At 42.4% G+C, this 19,164-nt stretch overlaps 1 protein-coding gene across 3 annotated transcripts; it reads right to left on the reverse strand.

The window, feature by feature from the left end:
- Window positions 1-8,449: 8,449 nt before the first annotated feature.
- Window positions 8,450-14,781, reverse strand: RPL6 (ribosomal protein L6). Of its 3 annotated transcripts, none has more exons than XM_067700639.1 (7): window positions 14,670-14,780; window positions 13,502-13,726; window positions 13,313-13,411; window positions 11,336-11,479; window positions 10,721-10,769; window positions 9,504-9,688; window positions 8,450-8,643 (listed from the first exon to the last, which is right to left on the reverse strand). In XM_067700639.1, exons 2-7 carry the CDS (start codon window positions 13,724-13,726, stop codon window positions 8,491-8,493), a joined length of 855 nt encoding a protein of 284 aa, XP_067556740.1. In that variant the 5' UTR covers window positions 14,670-14,780; the 3' UTR covers window positions 8,450-8,490. The 3 variants fall into 3 exon arrangements, with proteins under 3 accessions (XP_067556740.1, XP_067556741.1, XP_067556742.1); XM_067700640.1 differs by lacking the exon at window positions 14,670-14,780 and adding an exon at window positions 14,576-14,599; XM_067700641.1 differs by lacking the exon at window positions 11,336-11,479 and having other exon boundaries at window positions 14,670-14,781.
- Between the last annotated feature and the right edge of the window lie 4,383 nt (window positions 14,782-19,164).

Raw genomic sequence — 19,164 nt, forward strand, 5'->3', positions numbered from 1 at the left:
ATTGGAAAGTGTTCTCAATTCTTTACTTTCTCCGTTTATTAAAGTCATACATCCATACTCTTTATTATGTGACTATACTGGGGGTTGAATAGTGTCTCCCAACTTCGTGTCCACCCAGAACTTGTGAATGTGACCTTATTTGAAAACAGGGCCTTTGCAGATGTAATCAAGTTAAGATGATGTTATACTGGATTAGGGTGGACCTTAATCCAAAGACTGGTGTCCTTCTAAGAAGAGGAAGAAAAAACTTTTCTTGGCCACACCACGCGACACGTAGGATCTTAGTTCCCTGACCAGGGATCGAACCCATGCCCCCTGCACTGGAAGTGCAGAGTCTTAACCACTGGACCGCCAGGGAAGTCTTGAAATTTTTTTTTATGATAATTTTTTTTAATTTTTATTTTTATGGAAGTATAGTTAATTTACAATGCTATGTTAGTTTTTGGTGTACAGCAAGGTGATTCAGTTATGCATATATATATTCTTTTTCATATCCTTTTCCATTATAGGTTATTACAAGATATTGAATATAGTTCCCTGTGCTATACAGTAGGATGTTGTTGTTTAATCTGTTTTATATATAGGAGTTTGTATCTGCTAATCCCAAACTCCTAATTTATCCCTCCCCCACCTTTTCTGTTTGGTAACCATAAGTTTGTTTTCCATGTCTGTGAGTCTGTTTCTGTTTTCTTTTTTTTGGCGGTACGTGGGCCTCACACTGTTGTGGCCTCTCCCGTTGCGGAGCACAGGCTCCGGACGCGCAGGCCCAGCGGCCATGGCTCACGGCCCCAGCCGCTCCGCAGCATGTGGGATCTTCCCGGACCAGGGCACGAACGCGTGTCCCCTGCATTGGCAGGCGGACTCCCAACCACTGTGCCACCAGGGAAGACCCTGTTTCTGTTTTGTAAATAAGTTTACTTGGATCACATTTTAGATTCCACATATACATGATATCATATGATACTTGTCTAAGAAGAGGGAAATTTGGACACAGAGATACAGAGGAGCCATAGAGGGAAGACCACGTGATGACAGAGGCAGAGATTGGAGTGATACTTCTACAAGACAAGAAACACTGAGGTTGGTGGGCAACTACCAGAAGCTAGGAGAGAAGGATAGAATACATTCTCATTCGGAGCCTCTGGAAGGCATCAACCCTGCTGACACCCTACAGTTGGACTTCCAGTCTCCTGAACTGTGAGACAATGGATTTCTGTTGTTTTAAGCCACCCAGTTTGTCATACTTTGTTACTGCAGCCTTAGGAAGCAAATACAGGGTCTTTCCCAAACTTCCCATCAGAGCAGGTGGAGTAAATTTCCCTGACCCATAAAGCTGGGCTTGGCCTTGTGACGTGCTTTGGTCAATGGCATTTTAGCGGACGTGATGTGAGCAGAGGTCAAATATTCTTGTTCAATTTGTCATCTGTCAATAAAAGCACACACTCCGGGAGCTGCTGGTCCCAGAATTGGACATGTGGGGAGGCCTGAGCCACCAGCCTGGAGCCAAGCCCTGCAGATCTCATCCTTGAAGAAGAGCCAACCCACAGACCCTGGAGGGGTCCACTACATGCTTGCTATTATCAGCCACTGAATTTTTAACCCTAAGTCCCTAGTGCCTGGCATGGTGCTTAAAGTAGCTGCTTTGTAAAGGCTTCTTAGTGCTAAATGACTTTGAATGTGCCTTACAAAAACAGTTCACACATGAATTCACAATGTTGTATCACCTTTTGCAGCCACTGCAGCCCCCCCCTGCTCCCACCCCTCATCTGCTTCTTTACCTCACCTCAAGCCAATGTCAATCTTGATCAAAGAAAGTCACCCTGGCTTCTTTCCAGTTCTTTACCTCTTGTACAACTGTTCCTACTCCGGGCCTTTGCACATGCTGTTCCCTGGCCAGATTGCACTTCCCACCTGTTTCACTTGGCAAACTCCTATTCATCCTTCAGGTCTCAGCTACCTCATAGGGAAATTCCTTGGCTCCCCCAAACATGACAAATCCTCCTGTTTCTCAACCTCTTTGCACACTATACCTTTTCTTCGTTGTACCTATCTTAACGGCAATTAAATAATTATTAATAAAAATTTAGATGCCTGTCTCTTTTGTTAGACTGTATACATTAAATGTATTTTTAAATATATTAAATACTTATTATTTAATCAAATACTTATATATTAATTAATGCTTATATATTTAAATACATATATATTAAATATTGCATATTAAACTTTTTTTATGTTTTTTTAATGACTTTCTCATATTTTTTATTTGTTTTTTGGCCACGCCGTGGGTACCATGCAGCATGTGGAATCCTAGTACCCCGACCAGGGATCGAACCTGCACCCCTTGCAGTGGGAGTTCAGAGTCTTAACCACTGCACCACCGGGGAAGTCCTTATATTAAATTCTTAATGCCACTGAACTATATACTTAAAATGGTACATTTTGTTATATATAATTTACCACAATAAAACAATTCTAAAAAAAAGTATATATTTTGCTTAGCAAATAGGACCACATCATTTGCCATTATTAGCATATTGATTATCTGAAAGGTAAATGAATAAGCAGCAAAATTAGGATTCAAATCCAAGTCCACTGGATCCCCCAAAGCTATAACTTTAACCTCTACACCATTTTCAATTGACCTGCACTCAATGAATATTTTTTGAATGAATTATTCCACACCCTATTTTCCCAAAGAAATTCCAATTTTATACTTGTACAATCTATGGGGAAATTCAGAACATGGTTGCCTTTCCTTACATGTATTTTCCACTTTGACACTGTTTTCATTTTGAATTATATACATGGAGGGTAGCACTGGGGTCTGTTCAACACTTAGAGCTTCTAGGGGACTTCCCTGGCGGTTCAGTGGTTAAGACTGCACTTCCAATGCGGGGGGCGTGGGTTGGATCCCTGGTCCGGGAACTAAGATCCCACAAGCCTCGAGGTGTGGCCAAAAAGCAAACAAACAAGCCACTTAGAGCTTCTAAAGGTGAGAATCAGGCCTTGGAATGGAGCAGGAACCCTCCCCAAACCCTTGTAACCAGAGCTTGGCAGGTGGTGTAGGCTAAATAATAGTCCCGAAGTATGTCCCTGTCCTAATCCCGCAAATTTGTGGATATTATCAATACTTTATACGGCAAAAGGTACTTGGCAGGTGTGATTAAGTTAAAGACCTGATAAAAATATATTTGGTCTTTGTGCTGGGTTACTGACACAGAGCTCCTAAAGCCCATGAAATTTTCCTGAGTGATGGGAGCGTCTTTTGTTATTCATAAGGAGCTCTTTTTTAAAATTTATTTAATTTTTTTTGGCTGCATTGGGTCTGTTGCCGCGCGCGGGCTTTCTCTAGTTGCGGCGAGCGGGGGCTTCTCTTCGTTGTGCTGCTTGGGCTTCTCATTGCGGTGGCTTCTCGTGGAGCATGGGTCTAGGCGCGTGGGCTTCAGCAGTTGTGGCACGTGGGCTCAGTAGATGTGGCTCTCGGGCTCTAGAGCGCAGACTCAGTAGTTGTGACGCACGGGCATAGTTGCTCTGCAGCATGTGGGATCTTCCCAGACCAGGGCTCGAACCCGTGTCCCCTGCACTGGCAGGTGGATTCTTAACCACTGCACCACCAGGGAAGCCCCAGGAGCTCTTTTTGATCACACCTGAGTTTATGTTAATGAGGTGACTTAGGGTAGGGACCCCTAGCCGGCCACCAGAAAGACCAAGGGATTAGAAGGTTGGAAATTTCAGCCCTACCCAGACTTAAGGAAAAGTGGGGAAGGGGTGGTAGTGCTGGTGATTAAGCTCCATAAATACTTGTGAGCTTCTTGGTCGGTAAACACATCAAGAGGTGCTGAGAGGGTGGTGCACCCAGAGAGGGTATGGTGCTCCAGGCACCACCCTTACCTTGCCCTATTTCTCTCTTCCATTTGGCAGTTCCTGAGTTGTATCCTTTATAGCAAACTGGTGAATGAATATAAGTGTTTCTCTGAGTTCTGTGAGCCATTATAGCCAATTATCAAACCTGAGGAGGGAGTCGTGGGAACCCTCCATTTGTAGCCAAGTCAGACAGAAGTGTGGGTAACCTGGGGACCCAGTACTTGTGATTGGCATCATGTGAGAGACAGTCTCGTGCGACTGAGCCCTTAAATTGTGGGGTCCATGCTAACTCCGGGTAGGTAGCATCGGAACTGAATTGTAGGACATTCAGTTGGTATCTGCAGAGAATTGGAGAATTGCTTGGTGTGGAAAACCCACACATCTTGGTGTCAGAAGTATTTGAGTGGAGAAACTCATCTTCACAGGGAGATACCCTGAATTATCCAGTTGGGATGTAATCACAATGGTCTTTATAAGAGAGATCTAGGATCAGAGGAAGAAGGTGATGTGAAGACAGAAGCATTTGCACTGGTGTACCTAGGAGGAAGGGATCGCAAGTCAAGGGGTATGGGTGGCTACTCACTACCAACAGCTTGACATTAGCCCACTGAAACTGATTTTGGACTTCTGACCTCCAGAACTGTAAGAGAATATATCTGTGATGCTTTAAGCCATAGAGTTCGTGGTAATTTGTTACAGCAGCAACAGGAAAACTAAACAAGAGGTATTTGGATGCTACGGAAGTAGGATCTCAGGCACGAGGTTCCCAGCCTTGTCCGCAACAAGCAGTCCTGCCCCAAGCATTGCACAGATGCGCCAGAGCTGTAGGAAGCAGGTGGACTGGAAAGGAGGACATCTCAAAGGTAGAGATTTGGATTCCACCTCTGGAACCTTGCTTGCTAAGGGACTAGTGCAGTGGTTCTAAGTATGATCTGGGAATCCTTAGCATCCCTGAGAGTCTTAAAATGAACCCATGAAGTGAAATCCATTTATCATGCTGCTACTAAGATATTGTCTTTTCACTTTCATTCTCTCACGAGCATAAAATAGCTTCCAGAGGCTGCAGGACATAATATGTGATAATGCAACAGATTGAACATAGCAGCACATATGAGAAGCCAGCTGTCTTCTATTAAGCCAGACATTAAGCAATTTGCAAAAATGTAAAACAATGCCATTCTTCTCATTTTTGTTTTGGAAAATGTTTTTCACAAAAATATTGCATTAACATGGAATGGTTTGTTGTCTTTAAAAACAAATCTTTAAATAATTATTTGGTCTTGATATGGTATCAATAGACATAACCCACATAAATAAAAAATTCTTTCATATCTTTAGTAATTTAAGACTGTAAAGGGCTCCTGAGACCAAAAAAAGTTGAGAACCACTGCTTAATGTACAGAAAGATTTCTTGTGGCCATTTTTACAATCTACCACATATATATAATCTTTTTTATCAAAATGAGATACTATGTACTTTACATGACTTTTTTTTTGTATATTTGTGATTTCTTCAAGATTCCTAGGAGTCTTGATACATATTATAAAGTTGCTGTCTTGAATATTCTGCCCATCTGTATTCCACAAACAGTTCATGAATGTTCATTTCAACAAATCTTCAACAACATGACGTGTTAAAATATATTTTGCTAATCTTAATAGGTAAAATCAGTATCTCATTTTAAATGTACATTTCTTTACTAGGGAAACTAGATCTTTTTCCGTAAATACTAGTAATATATATGTCTTCTTTTGTGAATTGCCTTTTTGTCTATCAAGATTTGTCTTTTTCTTACCAATCTGAATTTTTAACAATTTATATTTTGTGGGTATCAATCTTGTCGTTTTCTTTTTTTGGGGGGGGGCCGCGCCACACAGCTTGTGGGATCTTAGTTTCTTGACCAGGGACCGAACCTGTTGTGCCCCTTGCAGTGGAAGCTCGGCGTCTTAACAGCTGGACCCCAGAGAAGTCCCTTCACAAGTTCTTATGCAGCTACTTCACTCTTTGTAACACTACATCATACTCCAACGTATGGATGTAAACTACTGATCCCCTACTGATGGAACCTTTGGTGCTGCAATGAACATCGTTGCATATACCTAAGAACTGGTGTGAATATGCACGAACAGAAACCTTATTTTTCAACACCCTGAAGGTAGCTCTAGCCCTAAGCTCACAGACACTGATAAATCACAAATACCTTTTCTTTATCGTAATACATCTGTCAAGTGGACCAGACGCTTGCATTGGCCTGAGCAATGTTTCCTTGCTCCTGGGTAACCTACGTGACAAGTCAAATTATCATTATTATTTAGTAGGGGCCAGTCACATGGTGGGAAGGGCAGTTCAACATACAGGGTGTGCAAAAGCTCTGAAGCAGGCAAAACAGCCCAATTTGAGGAACTAAAACTTAATATGTTGAGGGGCAGAGTAAAAATGAGTCGACTGGAGAAATGGGCCAATCAGGACTCGTGGCCATAATTTTGGAGCCAAACCTTAGAGTGATAAGGAGCCACTTAAAGGGCTTTAGTCAGAAGTGATGTTGGAGTTTGTTTCAAAAAATGCATCAGAACTTATCACTATATACCTATCAGTACAAACTTACTAGAACCGTTAGAATTAACAAAGACAATCATGGGAATGTCATGTACAGCACGATCACTATTGTTAATAACACTATATTGTATATTTAAAAGTCATTAAGAATAGATCTTAAAAGTTCTCATCACAAGAAAAAAAATTTTATAACTATGTATGGTGATGGGTGTCAACTAGACTTATTGTGATCATTTTGAAATATACACAAATAACAAATTATGCTGTACACCTAAAACTAACTTGTCAATTATACCTCAATTGAAAAAAAAAAACCACCTGAAAATAGCCAGTGCTGAGAAGGAAGTGGAATAATTGGAACTGTTACATATTGCTGGTGGGATACAAAATAGGTTTGAAACTTTCTTACAAAGTTAAACTACACAACCCAGCCAATCCTACTTGTAAGTATTCTAACCCAAGAGAAATGAAAACATATGTCCACACAAAACCCTGTATGTGAATGTTAATAGTGGCTTTATTCATAATCTCCAATAATTATAAACAACCCAAATATCTTTCAATGGGTATTATTTTAGAATAAACAGTGACACAATGATACAATAGAATGCTGACTGACAAAAGAACTACTGAACCATTAATGTGAACAAATGTCACAGATATTATGCCACAGAATATATTACATGATGTTCTGGAAAAGACAAAACTAGAAAAACAAAAATTTTATCAGTGGTTACTAGGAGTGGAAACTGACTTTTGGAAGGAACTTTGGTGGTGCTTCCCAAACTGCAGAGGCCACTGCACTGCACACACAAAAAATCAATTCTACCAAATGTAAATTATCAATAAAATAACTTAAAAAACCCACGTCTAATGACACATCATTTTAGGGAGCCTGTAGGGTAACGGGCACTCTTATACATGAGTATAAATTGGTACAACCTCCATGGAGGGCAGTTTGGCACCACCTACCAAAACTGCCTAAATCCTGACCCAGCAAAAAGCTACTTCTTACCTGATGCTTGCTCATCTGTATGCACACCGCAAGTTACTCACTACATCGCACTCTGTTACCCAGCACTTTCTGAAAGTTTGCTTTAACCGAAAGAACTTCATTTGTACCTGTCTTTGTTAACTAGAAAAAAATGAAGATTTTCACTTTTATGAAAAAAGGCAAAGGGGGAAAACAGCGGTTTTGTTTTGCAGAGAGCCACTAGAGACGGCAGCATGTCTGGGCAGTGGGAGTGGCACCGGCAAGCTCCTTCCCTGGAACTACACTCTGACATCTCAGCATCCAGAGCCGTCACTTTGAACTGTAAGCATCTGTGTTTTATCCCATTTTATGCCTCTGTTAGCAAGATGTGTCATAAGGTAATTTCTTCACTTTATGCCATTTTGGCTTACACAAAGTTTCAGAAGCATACTCTACTTTTGGATAGCAGGGGAAACCAGTATAATTACAAATGACGGAAACCCAAATATCCATAGAATGCACTACTACACTATGCAGCAGTAAAGATGGACACTTCCTATGGAATAATCAAATTCATTTGTTATCTATATAACAGCATGTACTGCACATGGGGTTTTTGGTTAAAAACAGGGCAAGGTAAATAATTATACTAATTTGTTGTGTATGCTTTAAGAAACTAGATACACAAGAAACTAATAGTAATGACTATGGAGAGGGGCTGAATTGGGCAGAAATGGATGTTAAGTCATGGAAAGGGAGGAAAGTTTGTGGCCTGAGAGCCCACACTTGTTTCTCATCCATGTACCGTTAGTACTGACCTGTTGTTCAGTGATGGCTGTGGAAATGCCACGACTTTGTATTGGTAGGTGCCGGGTGAAAAAGCTGAGAAGACACTTAGGAAGCTAAGGATGTTGATCCAAAGAGGGGATTCCACTGCAGCTGATAGCACTCCCCTCCAATCCCACTCCTCTTAGTAGAGGCTAACATCCCATCAAATTGGCTGAGCCATACCACACCTTCAGGCAGATTAAAAAAAGAAAAAAGACACAAAGGAAATGGACCCAATTATTTAATTAGGTTCTTTGTAAGAAGTTTAGAACACTACTTTGTGAGGATAAATTCCGTTTGTAAGAGCGAACACAGAGCGGAGGTAGCCCTGGAGCTGAGGAACAGCTTTGATTCTTCGCAGAATTTGTGAGTCCACAGCTTTCTGATCAACCTTCCGCTGCTCTGTAATCTCGTATTTCTAAAGAAAAAGAAAAATCATTTAAAAAAAAAAGGGCACAAGTACCAAACTCCACATTAACTAAGAAATCCTACATCACAAGTACTCAATCCCAGGAATATTTAGAAGGCAATTTTTAAAAATTAATTATTTTTATTTTTGGTTGTGTTAGGTCTTCATTGCTGCACACAGGCCTTCTCTAGTTGTGGCGAGCGGGGGCTACTCTTCGTTGTGGTGCGCGGGCTTCTCATTGTGGTAGCTTCTCTTGTTGCAGAACACGGGCTTAGCTGCTCCGCAGCATGTGGGATCTTCCTGGACCAGGGCTTGAATCCGTGTCCCTTGCATTGGCAGGTGGATTCTTAACCACTGCGCCACCAGGGAAGTCCCTAGAAGTCAACTTTCATAATTCTTTCCTTGGAGGGCTCTGAAATACAACCTATTTTTAATATAATAATAGCAACTCTTGGGCTTCCCTGGTGGCGCAGTGGTTAAGAATCCACCTGCCAACGCAGGGGACACGGATTTGAGCCCTGGTCAGGGAAGATCCCACATGCCGTGGAGCAACTAATGCCACGTGCCACAACTACTAAGCCTGCGCTCCAGAGCCCATGCTCCGCAACAAGAGAAGCCACCACAATGAGAATCCCACGCACAACAAAGAGTAGCCCCCGCTCGGCACAACCAGAGAAAAGCCCATGCACAGCAACGATGACCCAATGCAGCCAAAAATAAAATAATTAGCAGAATCTGGAAAAATATTATTTCCCAGATAGTCCTCATTATTTACAGCTTTTCTTTTTCCAACAATTCTTAACCTTGTTTATTTTCACTCCCAAGTAGGAGAGCCAGAGCTATTAGAGGCAAAGAAAGAAATAGCTTACCTCTCTCTCTGTGTCGAAGATCTCACCTTCCTGGTGCCTGGGCTTACGCAGTTTCTTCTTCTTGAAGTAAGCATCAGTGAGATGTTCTGGGATTTTCACACCACTGATATCAATTTTGGTGGAAGTGGCAATGACAAATTTCTGGTGTGTTCTTCGCAGAGGAACTCGATTGAGGGACAGAGGCCCTAAGGGGGGAAAATATAGTGAGGGGAAAGGGGATACAAAGATTCAAGAACTGACTGGATTTGAAGAAACCTGTTGAAGTTCTAACTTTTCTCTGGATCCAAAGAAATTCCAAACTGCTTTCTACTGTCAGCATCAGGCTTTTTTCAAGATCTCAGTTTGTCCAAGGCTCCCCCCATCCTCAAATTTTAAAGTTACCCAGATTAGGAGAGAGCATAGTCACTAATACAGATTGGTCAAAAATCACTGGTCCTTGAGGACAAATTTAAACTGAGCACTGTTTTTTGGAGTAAACAGTTCACTTTTCCCCTATCCAGGAACTCCATCCTGGTGCCAAGGGCAGACCAAGTCTTATGAAGACAAGTCTTATGAAGGATGCATTCCTAGGAGTTAGTAGCCAACCATTCTGCATTTTAGGTGGCAGTTATACCTGGTGATACGTTGCCACGCAAACTTTAAATACCTGCTTCCTCAGACCTCCCGTGTACATAAGGCAATGAAATAGGGCAAAGAATCTCATGACACTGAAACTTCTATTTAGGTGGGAGCAAAGTGTATACTTCAAGCATTTAAAAACACATGCTTCAGGACTTCCCTGGTGGTCCAGTGGGTAAGACTCTGCGCTTCCAATGCAGGAGGTCTGGGTTCGTTCCCTGGTCGGGGAACTAGATCCCACAAGCATGCCACAACTAATGATCCCGCGTGCCACAATGAAGATCCCACAATGCCACAGCTAAGACCAGGCACACCCAAAATAAATATTAAAAAAAATTTTTTTTTAAATAAAAATACAACCTTCAAAAGAGTAAATCCCAAGAGTTTTCATCACAAGGAAAAAAGTTTTTTCTTTTATCTAAATGTGAAGATGGATATTGAACCTATTGTGGTAATTATTTCACAATATATGTAAATCAAACCATCATGTTGTACACCTTAAACTCGCAAGAGTGATGCATATAAATTATTTCTCAGTAAAACTGAAGGTGGGGAGACCTGCAAATTTCAGAGTATATTAAATCCAAGGATCTTCTTACCAGTCACAAGTAGCAAGCCACTGCTCAGCTGCTTCAGGAAAATGACCCTCTGTAGATTAAAAAGAAATGCTAGATGGTTCCACAAATTAGAAACTGACTTCTGAATTAATCAAATCACAGGTTCCTAAATTTGGTAAAAAAGGAAATTTCTACATATGCATATGTGCAGCAGTTCTGGAAGTAACTTACCAAACTAATAACAGGGGTGACTCTAGGATACGAGCAGTACTTTTGTGTGCTTGATTTTTAATGAGCAGCCACTACTTTTAACATTAAAAAAAAACTAGTACCCTTTAACTCAGTAATTCTATCCCTGCAAATCCATCCTAAGAAGTTAACTCAAATACATAAACATTTTTGGGTACAGGGACATCTGAATCACCTGTAACAAGTAGTATTACCAACGACAGGAATTGGTAATAAGTTATTGTCTATTATTGACTAAACACGTTATGATAGTGACTGGGTTGTTGGTTTTGTTATGGATCACTCTCATCTCTCCCACAGAACCTCTTGCTATTAACTGCAGTTCACACAGGTAAACAAATCCTATCCAGAGAACAAACTTATTAGGATCAAGTACTCCAGGTACCTCAAGTGTCATGCTCTGCTCACCTTGCCTCTGTGGCGCCCAGTGAGGATAATCAGAATGGTTCCAGGAGTGATGCTAGCACGCAGTTTTCTCACATGCTTACTGAAGGGTTTTTTGCCGTGACTCAACAGCTTTCGAGGCACATCTTCAGTAGGATAATACCTAGGCTGGAGAGAGCCCATAGGTCCAACTTATTTAAATAATCTAATCAAGTCAGTAGCGCTGGTTGTGAGGTCAGTGAAACCTTCACTACAATCCTGTAGTTACTTGAACCACTTTATTCACACTACTGCATTTTCACTTCTAATATTTTAAAGGTAGAAAAGATCAACGCTGCTTCAATAGCTTTACATGCAAAACATAGGGTGGAATCCATTTAACTGAAGGAGCTGTGTCCAAACAAAGAGGGAAAGCATCAAGCAAGTTACCTTTGTAAATTTGGAATAAACCAAACTTTAGAGATTACATGGCAAGCTATCATTATATACTGTTGTATAGCAGTGATTCTCAAGTTTTTCTGGGGTCCCTGACCCTCTGGGGTCCCTACTTCTCCAGAAACACACACCTGACACAATTTTGTATGTTATGAAAAAAGGCATGGCTTGTTTTCCAACTCAAATTAAGTGTGTTCATATGCTTCACATTAACATGCATCACTTCCATCTTATCCATAAAGAATAAATTGTATAAAACCATAGACATTAGTTTAGATCAAGACTGCCAGTTCATTTATTGTAAAAATAAGACCCCACACAGGGCTTCCCTGGTGGCACAGTGGTTAAGAATCCGCCTGCCAATGCAGGAGACACGGGTTCGAGCCCTGGTCTGGGAAGATCCCACATGCCGCGGAGCAACTAAACCCGAGCGCCCCAACTATTGAGTCTGCGCTCTAGGGCCCGCAAGCCGCAACTACTGAGCCTACGAGCCACAACTACTGAAGCCCCCGCGCCTCGAGCCTGTGCTCCACAGAGAAGCCCCTGCACCGCAACGAGGAGTAGCCCCCTCTCTCTGCCACTAGAGAAAGCCCGCGCACAGCAACGAAGACCCAATGCAGCCAAAAATAAATAAATTAATAAATTAATTTTTTAAAAAGACCCCACACAAAGACTCTTTCGCTTATGACAAGTAACTCAAAATAATCTATTTCTAACTGTATCATTTTAGTGGACGGTCTTTCTTTTACCACAAACATTAATACCTAATAGAAAAATCAGCTCACAAAACCTGTGACAAGAAGAAATCAAAGCGCCATTTTCCCTCTGGTGCAGTAATATTCAACTGTGAAGAGTGTAATACATCTGCAATAGTCCCATAATGGAAATCACAGAGCAAACCTTTATTTTTCACAGAGAAAACGCTGGGTCTTGTGCATGGTAAAGAGGGGCCAAGAAACACCCACTCTAGTGGACAAATGTTCTACAGGTCTGGGCGCACCCTAGGCTCTACGTATGGTAAGTCTCACAACAACCCTGTGAGTCAAAACTTTATTCCCATTTTACAAGAAACAAAAGCACAGAAAAGTAACTCCACTTAAGAACAGTAAATAATAAAGCGAAGTTGCAAACCCAGAACTATCCTCCATTAATAATCCTCTGGTAAACATACACTTCTAAAACCTGAGCACACACACAAAAATCCTCACAGGAGGGCTTCCCTGGTGGCACAGGGGTTAACAATCGCCTGCTAATGCAGGGGACACGGGTTTGAGACCTGGCCGGGGAAGATCCCACATGCCACGGAGCAACTAAGCCCGTGCGCCACAACTACTGAGCCTGTGCTCTACAGCTCACGAGCCACAACTACTGAAGCCCGTGCTCCACACCAAGAGAAGCCACTGCAATAAGAAGCCCACGCACCGCAAAGAAGAGCACCCCCGCTCACCGCAACTAGAGAAAGCCTGAGCGCAGCAACCAAGACTGAATGCAGCCAAAAAATAAATAACCCTCACAGGATTCAAGCTTCAACTAAACACCCAAATTACAATCTCCTCCAAATCTTACCATTTTGCGAAGTTTAACCACCCGGGTACCACCATTCTTGTCACCACCAACTGGTTTTGTGACAGTAGCAAGAACTTTCACCTTCTTTTTCTTTTCAACCTAGTAGGACACAAATGCGTCAAAAAGTCAGAGGCAGACAAACGTTTTAATGTTAAGACATAATGCTCAGGGCTTCCCCTCATCCCTTACCTTGGATTTAGCTGCTGAATACTTCCTCTTGTACAAGGCCTTTCTGGAATACATAGCCGATCGGGAATATCTGCCAATTCCTCTGACCAGGACAGGGTTTCGGCTGCAGTGGGGCTTCCCCTTCTTAACCTGCTTCACCTTTTTAACCTTGCCACCAGCATCAGTCTTCTTGGCTTCAGGTTTTTTCTCCTTAGTATCTGGCTTCTCAGGCTTTTCACCCGCCATCTACCAATACATATATTTTTTAAAAAGGCATTTCACCAATTATCTCATAGCTATACATCGACAGGCCTCCCAGACTGCAAGTCCTTGTCCTCCTTCTCCATCCTTTACACCCCTCCCACTATAAGATACAGGCCTTCCTCCAAATCGCCACACATCTGCAACAATATCCATAAATGGTTAACTTTTAGGTTGTCTCCCCAATACCGTATAACCTTCTTGACGATTTGAACATATCTCACAACTATTATTTGTTCGCTACATATATTTAGAGGTCAAAAGTCCCTATTCCATTATTTGTTTTACGAATTAGAAATCCTAGACTTAGCTTTAACAATCTCCACAGCCAGAAAGCAGCGAGGCTGTAACCTGAAACCGTTTGCTTTCAGGACTTTTGCTCTTATCAGACTGTCTCACTCAAGAAATTCCGTTTAGGAGGCGAAGACACACACAAATGGCCCAAACTCAGGCCAAACTGAAAAAAGCGAAGCCCAGCAGGCGACTTCCGGCCGCGGACGTCGGGAGACGGGAAAATTTGCACTTGTGCTCAGTCTCAAATCCACAACGTGGCGGAGACGAGCTCGGCGTCGTCTTTTGGAACGCAGGTCCCGAATTCAGAGCGCGCGCCGCCGCCCTTGTCCCTGCTGCCCCACTGGCCCGCTACGAATCCCTGGAGGGGCCCTGTTTCCCCAGCCCGGGAGGGTGGCGAGCAACCGGAGCCCCGGAGCCTCTGCAGCATTCCACCTCACACTGTTCGTGCCCCACAGCACCCTCTTCGTGCCCCACCGTAAACCCAAGCGAGAGAAATGAAGGGTCTGGGAGGCCTCCCAAATGGCCCTGAGCATGTCCGACCCCTGCAGTTGTCGACTTGATACCCTCCTGGTTAAGATGCCGAAGGATTGGGATCCTGAAATAGAGTCTTGCAGAGAGGGGACGCCATTCTTACCTTGCAAGATGGGAAAGAGAACTAAGACACCGGCTTCCGGTCTATAAGCAATCACGGGAGGTGTCGAGTCTCACTTCCTTCCGGGTCAGGGGCATCATGGGAAATGTAGTTTTTCCTCGTTCGTACTGTAAACAGAGCTAATTTTCTCAATAGGAGGCGAAAGTGGAGAAATTTTTTCCTGAAAATGCTTCATTTTATAGACCAATAGAATTCTCAAAGTACTTTTGGGAACCGGCATAAAGTTGAAACTTTTTATATTTGCTTACCTGTGCTATACAATAGGAAAAAAGCTAGAATTTAAAATGAATAAAATATATTCCTGTTCTGAAGAACACACATTCAAGGGAAAAGCAAACAGGTAAATTAATAATTGTAAGTTATTTCTTCTGGGAGATTTAGGAAAGTTTTGCACCAGAGTTTGTTTTTGTGTTGGATTTGGAAGAATAGATACAAATTTGGCAGATGAAAGTGTCAATTGGAACAATAAATGCAAGAGGCATGGAGGCATCAAAGAGCATGGTTGTTTATTCCCTCTACAAGCATTTCTGGCCACTTTGTACTCTATTTCTTCACTTCTAAAATGGAGATAACCATATCTACCTCACAGGGTTTGGGGGAAGATTAAATAAGTTAATGTACATAAAATCACTAAGAATGGGCTTCCCTGGTGGCACAGTGGTTGAGAGTCCGCCTGCTGATGCAGGGGACACCGGTTCGTGCCCCGGTCCGGGAAGATCCCACATGCCGCGGAGCGGCTGGGCCCGTGAACCATGGCCGCTGAGCCTGTGCGTCCGGAGCCTGTGCTCCGCAACGGGAGAGGCCACAACAGTGAGAGGCCCGCGTACCACAAAAAAAAAAAAAAAAAAAAAAAAAATCACTAAGAATGGTATTTGATGCATGGTAACGGCTAAATAAATGTTAGTTCTTGTTGTCACCACCACCAGCATCACCATGTACATCATGGTTGTGGATGATGTAATGGAGCAGGACCCTGTGGGATCTTACTATGTGCCAAGTATTCTGCTAAAAGTTATACACTAGGGATAAATAAGAGCAATGCTGTATGCTATGTGCCTAGAACTGTTCTATGAGCCTTGCTTTATTTTATTTAATCCTCCCAAAAATTCTATAGAGGATACTATTATGAGGAAACTGGAACTCAAAGAGGTGCAGTAACTTGCCCACAGCATGGATCTGATCCATAGAGTGCACTCTTTTTTTTTTTTTTTTTTTTTTTTGCGGTGCGCGGGCCTCTCACTGCTGTGGCCTCTCTCGTTGCGGAGCACAGGCTCCGGACGCACAGGCTCAGCGGCCATGGCTCACGGGCCCAGCCGCTCCGCGACACGTGGGATCCTCCCGGACCGGGGCACGAACCCATGTCCCCTGCATCAGCAGGCAGACTCTCAACCACTGTGCCACCAGGGAAGCCCAGAGTGCACTGTTAATCAACAGTCTGTAAAGATTAAAGAGCTGACTAATGAACGTGAATAAGAGAGTTCTTTGCTCATATTAGAATTAAAAATAAGAATAGTTATTGTCTTTTGCAAAACAAACAGCACAGTATATCTTATATAGTTTTTGTTTTTTAACTGCATCAAAGCCCTTAAGGTAACATGTACACAATGTGACATCTTTTGGCTTGAATTTTCCATTCTCTTCCATTTGTTGCTGGTGGCTAGAGCTTTTCACCTTGATGTATCCAAACCATCGTTTCCGTGTCCCCTGGAATCATGTAGCCTTTTTCTGGTTCTGGTTGACTGAGGATACATACATAGTGATCAGATGCTTCTGAAAGCCTCAGAGATTCCAGTGGGATCCTTCAGACTATAGTAAAGGCAGAATTGCCACGTTTGCTGAAACATGTGACTTCTAAACATGTCTGCCTCCCATACAGATTAAGGATGAGTGTGATCTTAATAGGCTGCATGTTATACCTGTAACCCAAAGTGGGTCCAGCTGCTCCCCGCTCAAAAGCCATTAAAGAGGCAAGGTTAGTGAAAAGGAAAGCTTGCTTTATTTTGGATGCCGACAACGGGGCAGGGGGAGGGGGAGGGGGGAACTATCCAAAGGGCCGACTTTGCCCCCACCCACCCCTGACAATCAAGGGCAAGAGTTTTTATAGGCTGAGGGAGGGGGCTACATATAGAAACAGCACAATCAGCTCTGACAGTCATCTTGAAATGGGTTTTCGGTGGTCTGAACAGTGTCATCTTGATTGTTTTAAGTACACTGAATCCTCAGTTCCAGGGCTGGTTTGTTCCCATTTTCTTGAGGCCAATTCTTGGAATCATGGCAGCTTATGTCATGGCTACAGTCTGGTCATCATGTAGTTAACTTCTTCCACCTGGTGGGGGTTTTAGTATCTATAAGACACTCACAGGATATGGCTCAGAATATCATCTGTAGTCTTTGAGAAGGAACTAAAGGTCCTTGACTTTGCTTACGGACTAAACTACTATTGTTTTCTCCTGTTTGACCGATTTTCTTTGCTTCTGCATTTTCTCACTTCTCTGATTAAACTTATTCTTTGTCTAAAGGTTTTCCACAGACAAAAGGCAGGCTGAGGACAAGTGGGGCAAGGACCATAGGGTCCTGCTCCATTTCATACCCATTTAGGATTATTCACTGTCCATGCATGTAATATTTTCAAGGAAAAGCTTAGGCACAGCTCTTTTTTGAGACTGGGAATGTCGGCACCTTTATTTGTCCAGCTTCCTGAACAAAACACCTCTTAGAAACTGCGACTTTAGAAAACGTATCAGAGTGAATAAAGTGCAGAATTGTTTACTTGAGCCCCTCAAAAATTCTGACAATCTCAGAGACTTTCACATAGTCAGTGCCCCAAAATGTTTGTGAAATGACTTGCCATTGAAATCAAAATATAATGAACACCCTCTTGTGTTTTTTTGAGGTATTGCAAAATTTAGCATTCGTTAGTTGGGAAAAATATCATCACTGTTATAAACGGTATGATTAAGCACCGGGTTTTGCCACTATAAAGTGCTCATAAATTTGTTCAGTGCTTTATTAATTACAAAGTAAACATTTTTGCAGACACTAAATCGTTTTAAGCCTCAACACGACTTTCCTATGAGGTAGGACTTTAAGATGAAAAAACTGAGACTTGATTACAATAAATGTCTTAGCCGAGGTCACACATACATTTACATTGAATCGTATCTCTTTGTGCTACAGAAAGACAGAAAACCAGTAGGCAGTTGTGCTGCAGAAAGGGTATTATCCTTCTAGCCGGGGATCACTTGCTATCTGATCTTATGATAAATCTCTGCACGTGAGTTTTCTTTTTTATAAAATGGGGATGATATTGACAATATTAATAATAACTCCCTAAAGTTTTTGAAGAAACTACAATTATTTTTATTGAAAAATGTGAAAGTGAAATATTATATTTATTGCATTATTTTTCGAACATCTTTTTTGGAGTATAATTGCTTTACAATGTTGTGTTAGTTTCTGCTGTATAACAAAGTGAATCAGTTATATGTATACATATATCCCCATATCCCTTCCCTCTTGCGTCTCCCTCCCACCCTCCCTATCCCACCTCTCTAGGTGGTCACAAAGCACTGAGCTGATCTCCCTGTGCTATGCTGCTGCTTCCCACTAGCTATCTATTTTACATTTGGTAGTGTATACATGTCAATGCTACTCTCACTTCGTCCCAGCTTACCCTTCCCCCTCCCCGTGTCTTCAAGTCCATTCTCTATGTCTGCATCTTTATTCCTGTCCTGCCCCTAGGTTCATCAGAACCATTATTATTTTTTTTTAGATTCCATATATATGTATGAGCATACAGTATTTGTTTTTCTCTTTCTGACTTACTTCACTCTGTATGACAGACTCTAGGTCCATCCACCTCACTACAAATAACTCAGTTTCATCTCTTTTTATGGCTGAGTAATATTCCATTGTATATATGTGCCACATCTTTATCCATTCATCTGTCGCTGGACACTTAGGTTGCTTCCATGTCCTGGCTACTGTAAATAGTGCTGCAATGAATATTGTGGTACGTGACTCATTTTGAATTATGGTTTTCTCAGGGTATATGCCCAGTAGTGGGATTGCTGGGTCATATGGTAGTTCTATTCTTAGCTTTTTAAGGAACCTCGATACTGCTCTCCATAGTGGCTGTATCAGTTTACATTCCCACCAACAGTTCAAGAGGGTTCCCTTTTCTCCACATCCTCTCCAGCATTTATTGTTTGTAGGTTTTTTGATGATGGCCATTCTGACCGTGTGAGGTGATACCTCAGTGTAGTTTTGTTTTGTTTTGTTTTTTGCGGTACGCGGCCCTCTCACTGTTGTGGCCTCTCCTGTTGCGGAGCACAGGCTCCGGACACGCAGGCTCAGCGGCCATGGCTCACGGGCCCAGCCACTCTGCGGCATGTGGGATCTTCCCGGACCGGGGCACGAACCCGTGTCCCCTGCATCGGCAGGCGGACTCTCAACCACTGCGCCACCAGGGAAGCTC

Source organism: Pseudorca crassidens, chromosome 12, assembly GCF_039906515.1.
Source record: "Pseudorca crassidens isolate mPseCra1 chromosome 12, mPseCra1.hap1, whole genome shotgun sequence".
Lineage (NCBI taxonomy): Eukaryota > Metazoa > Chordata > Mammalia > Artiodactyla > Delphinidae > Pseudorca > Pseudorca crassidens.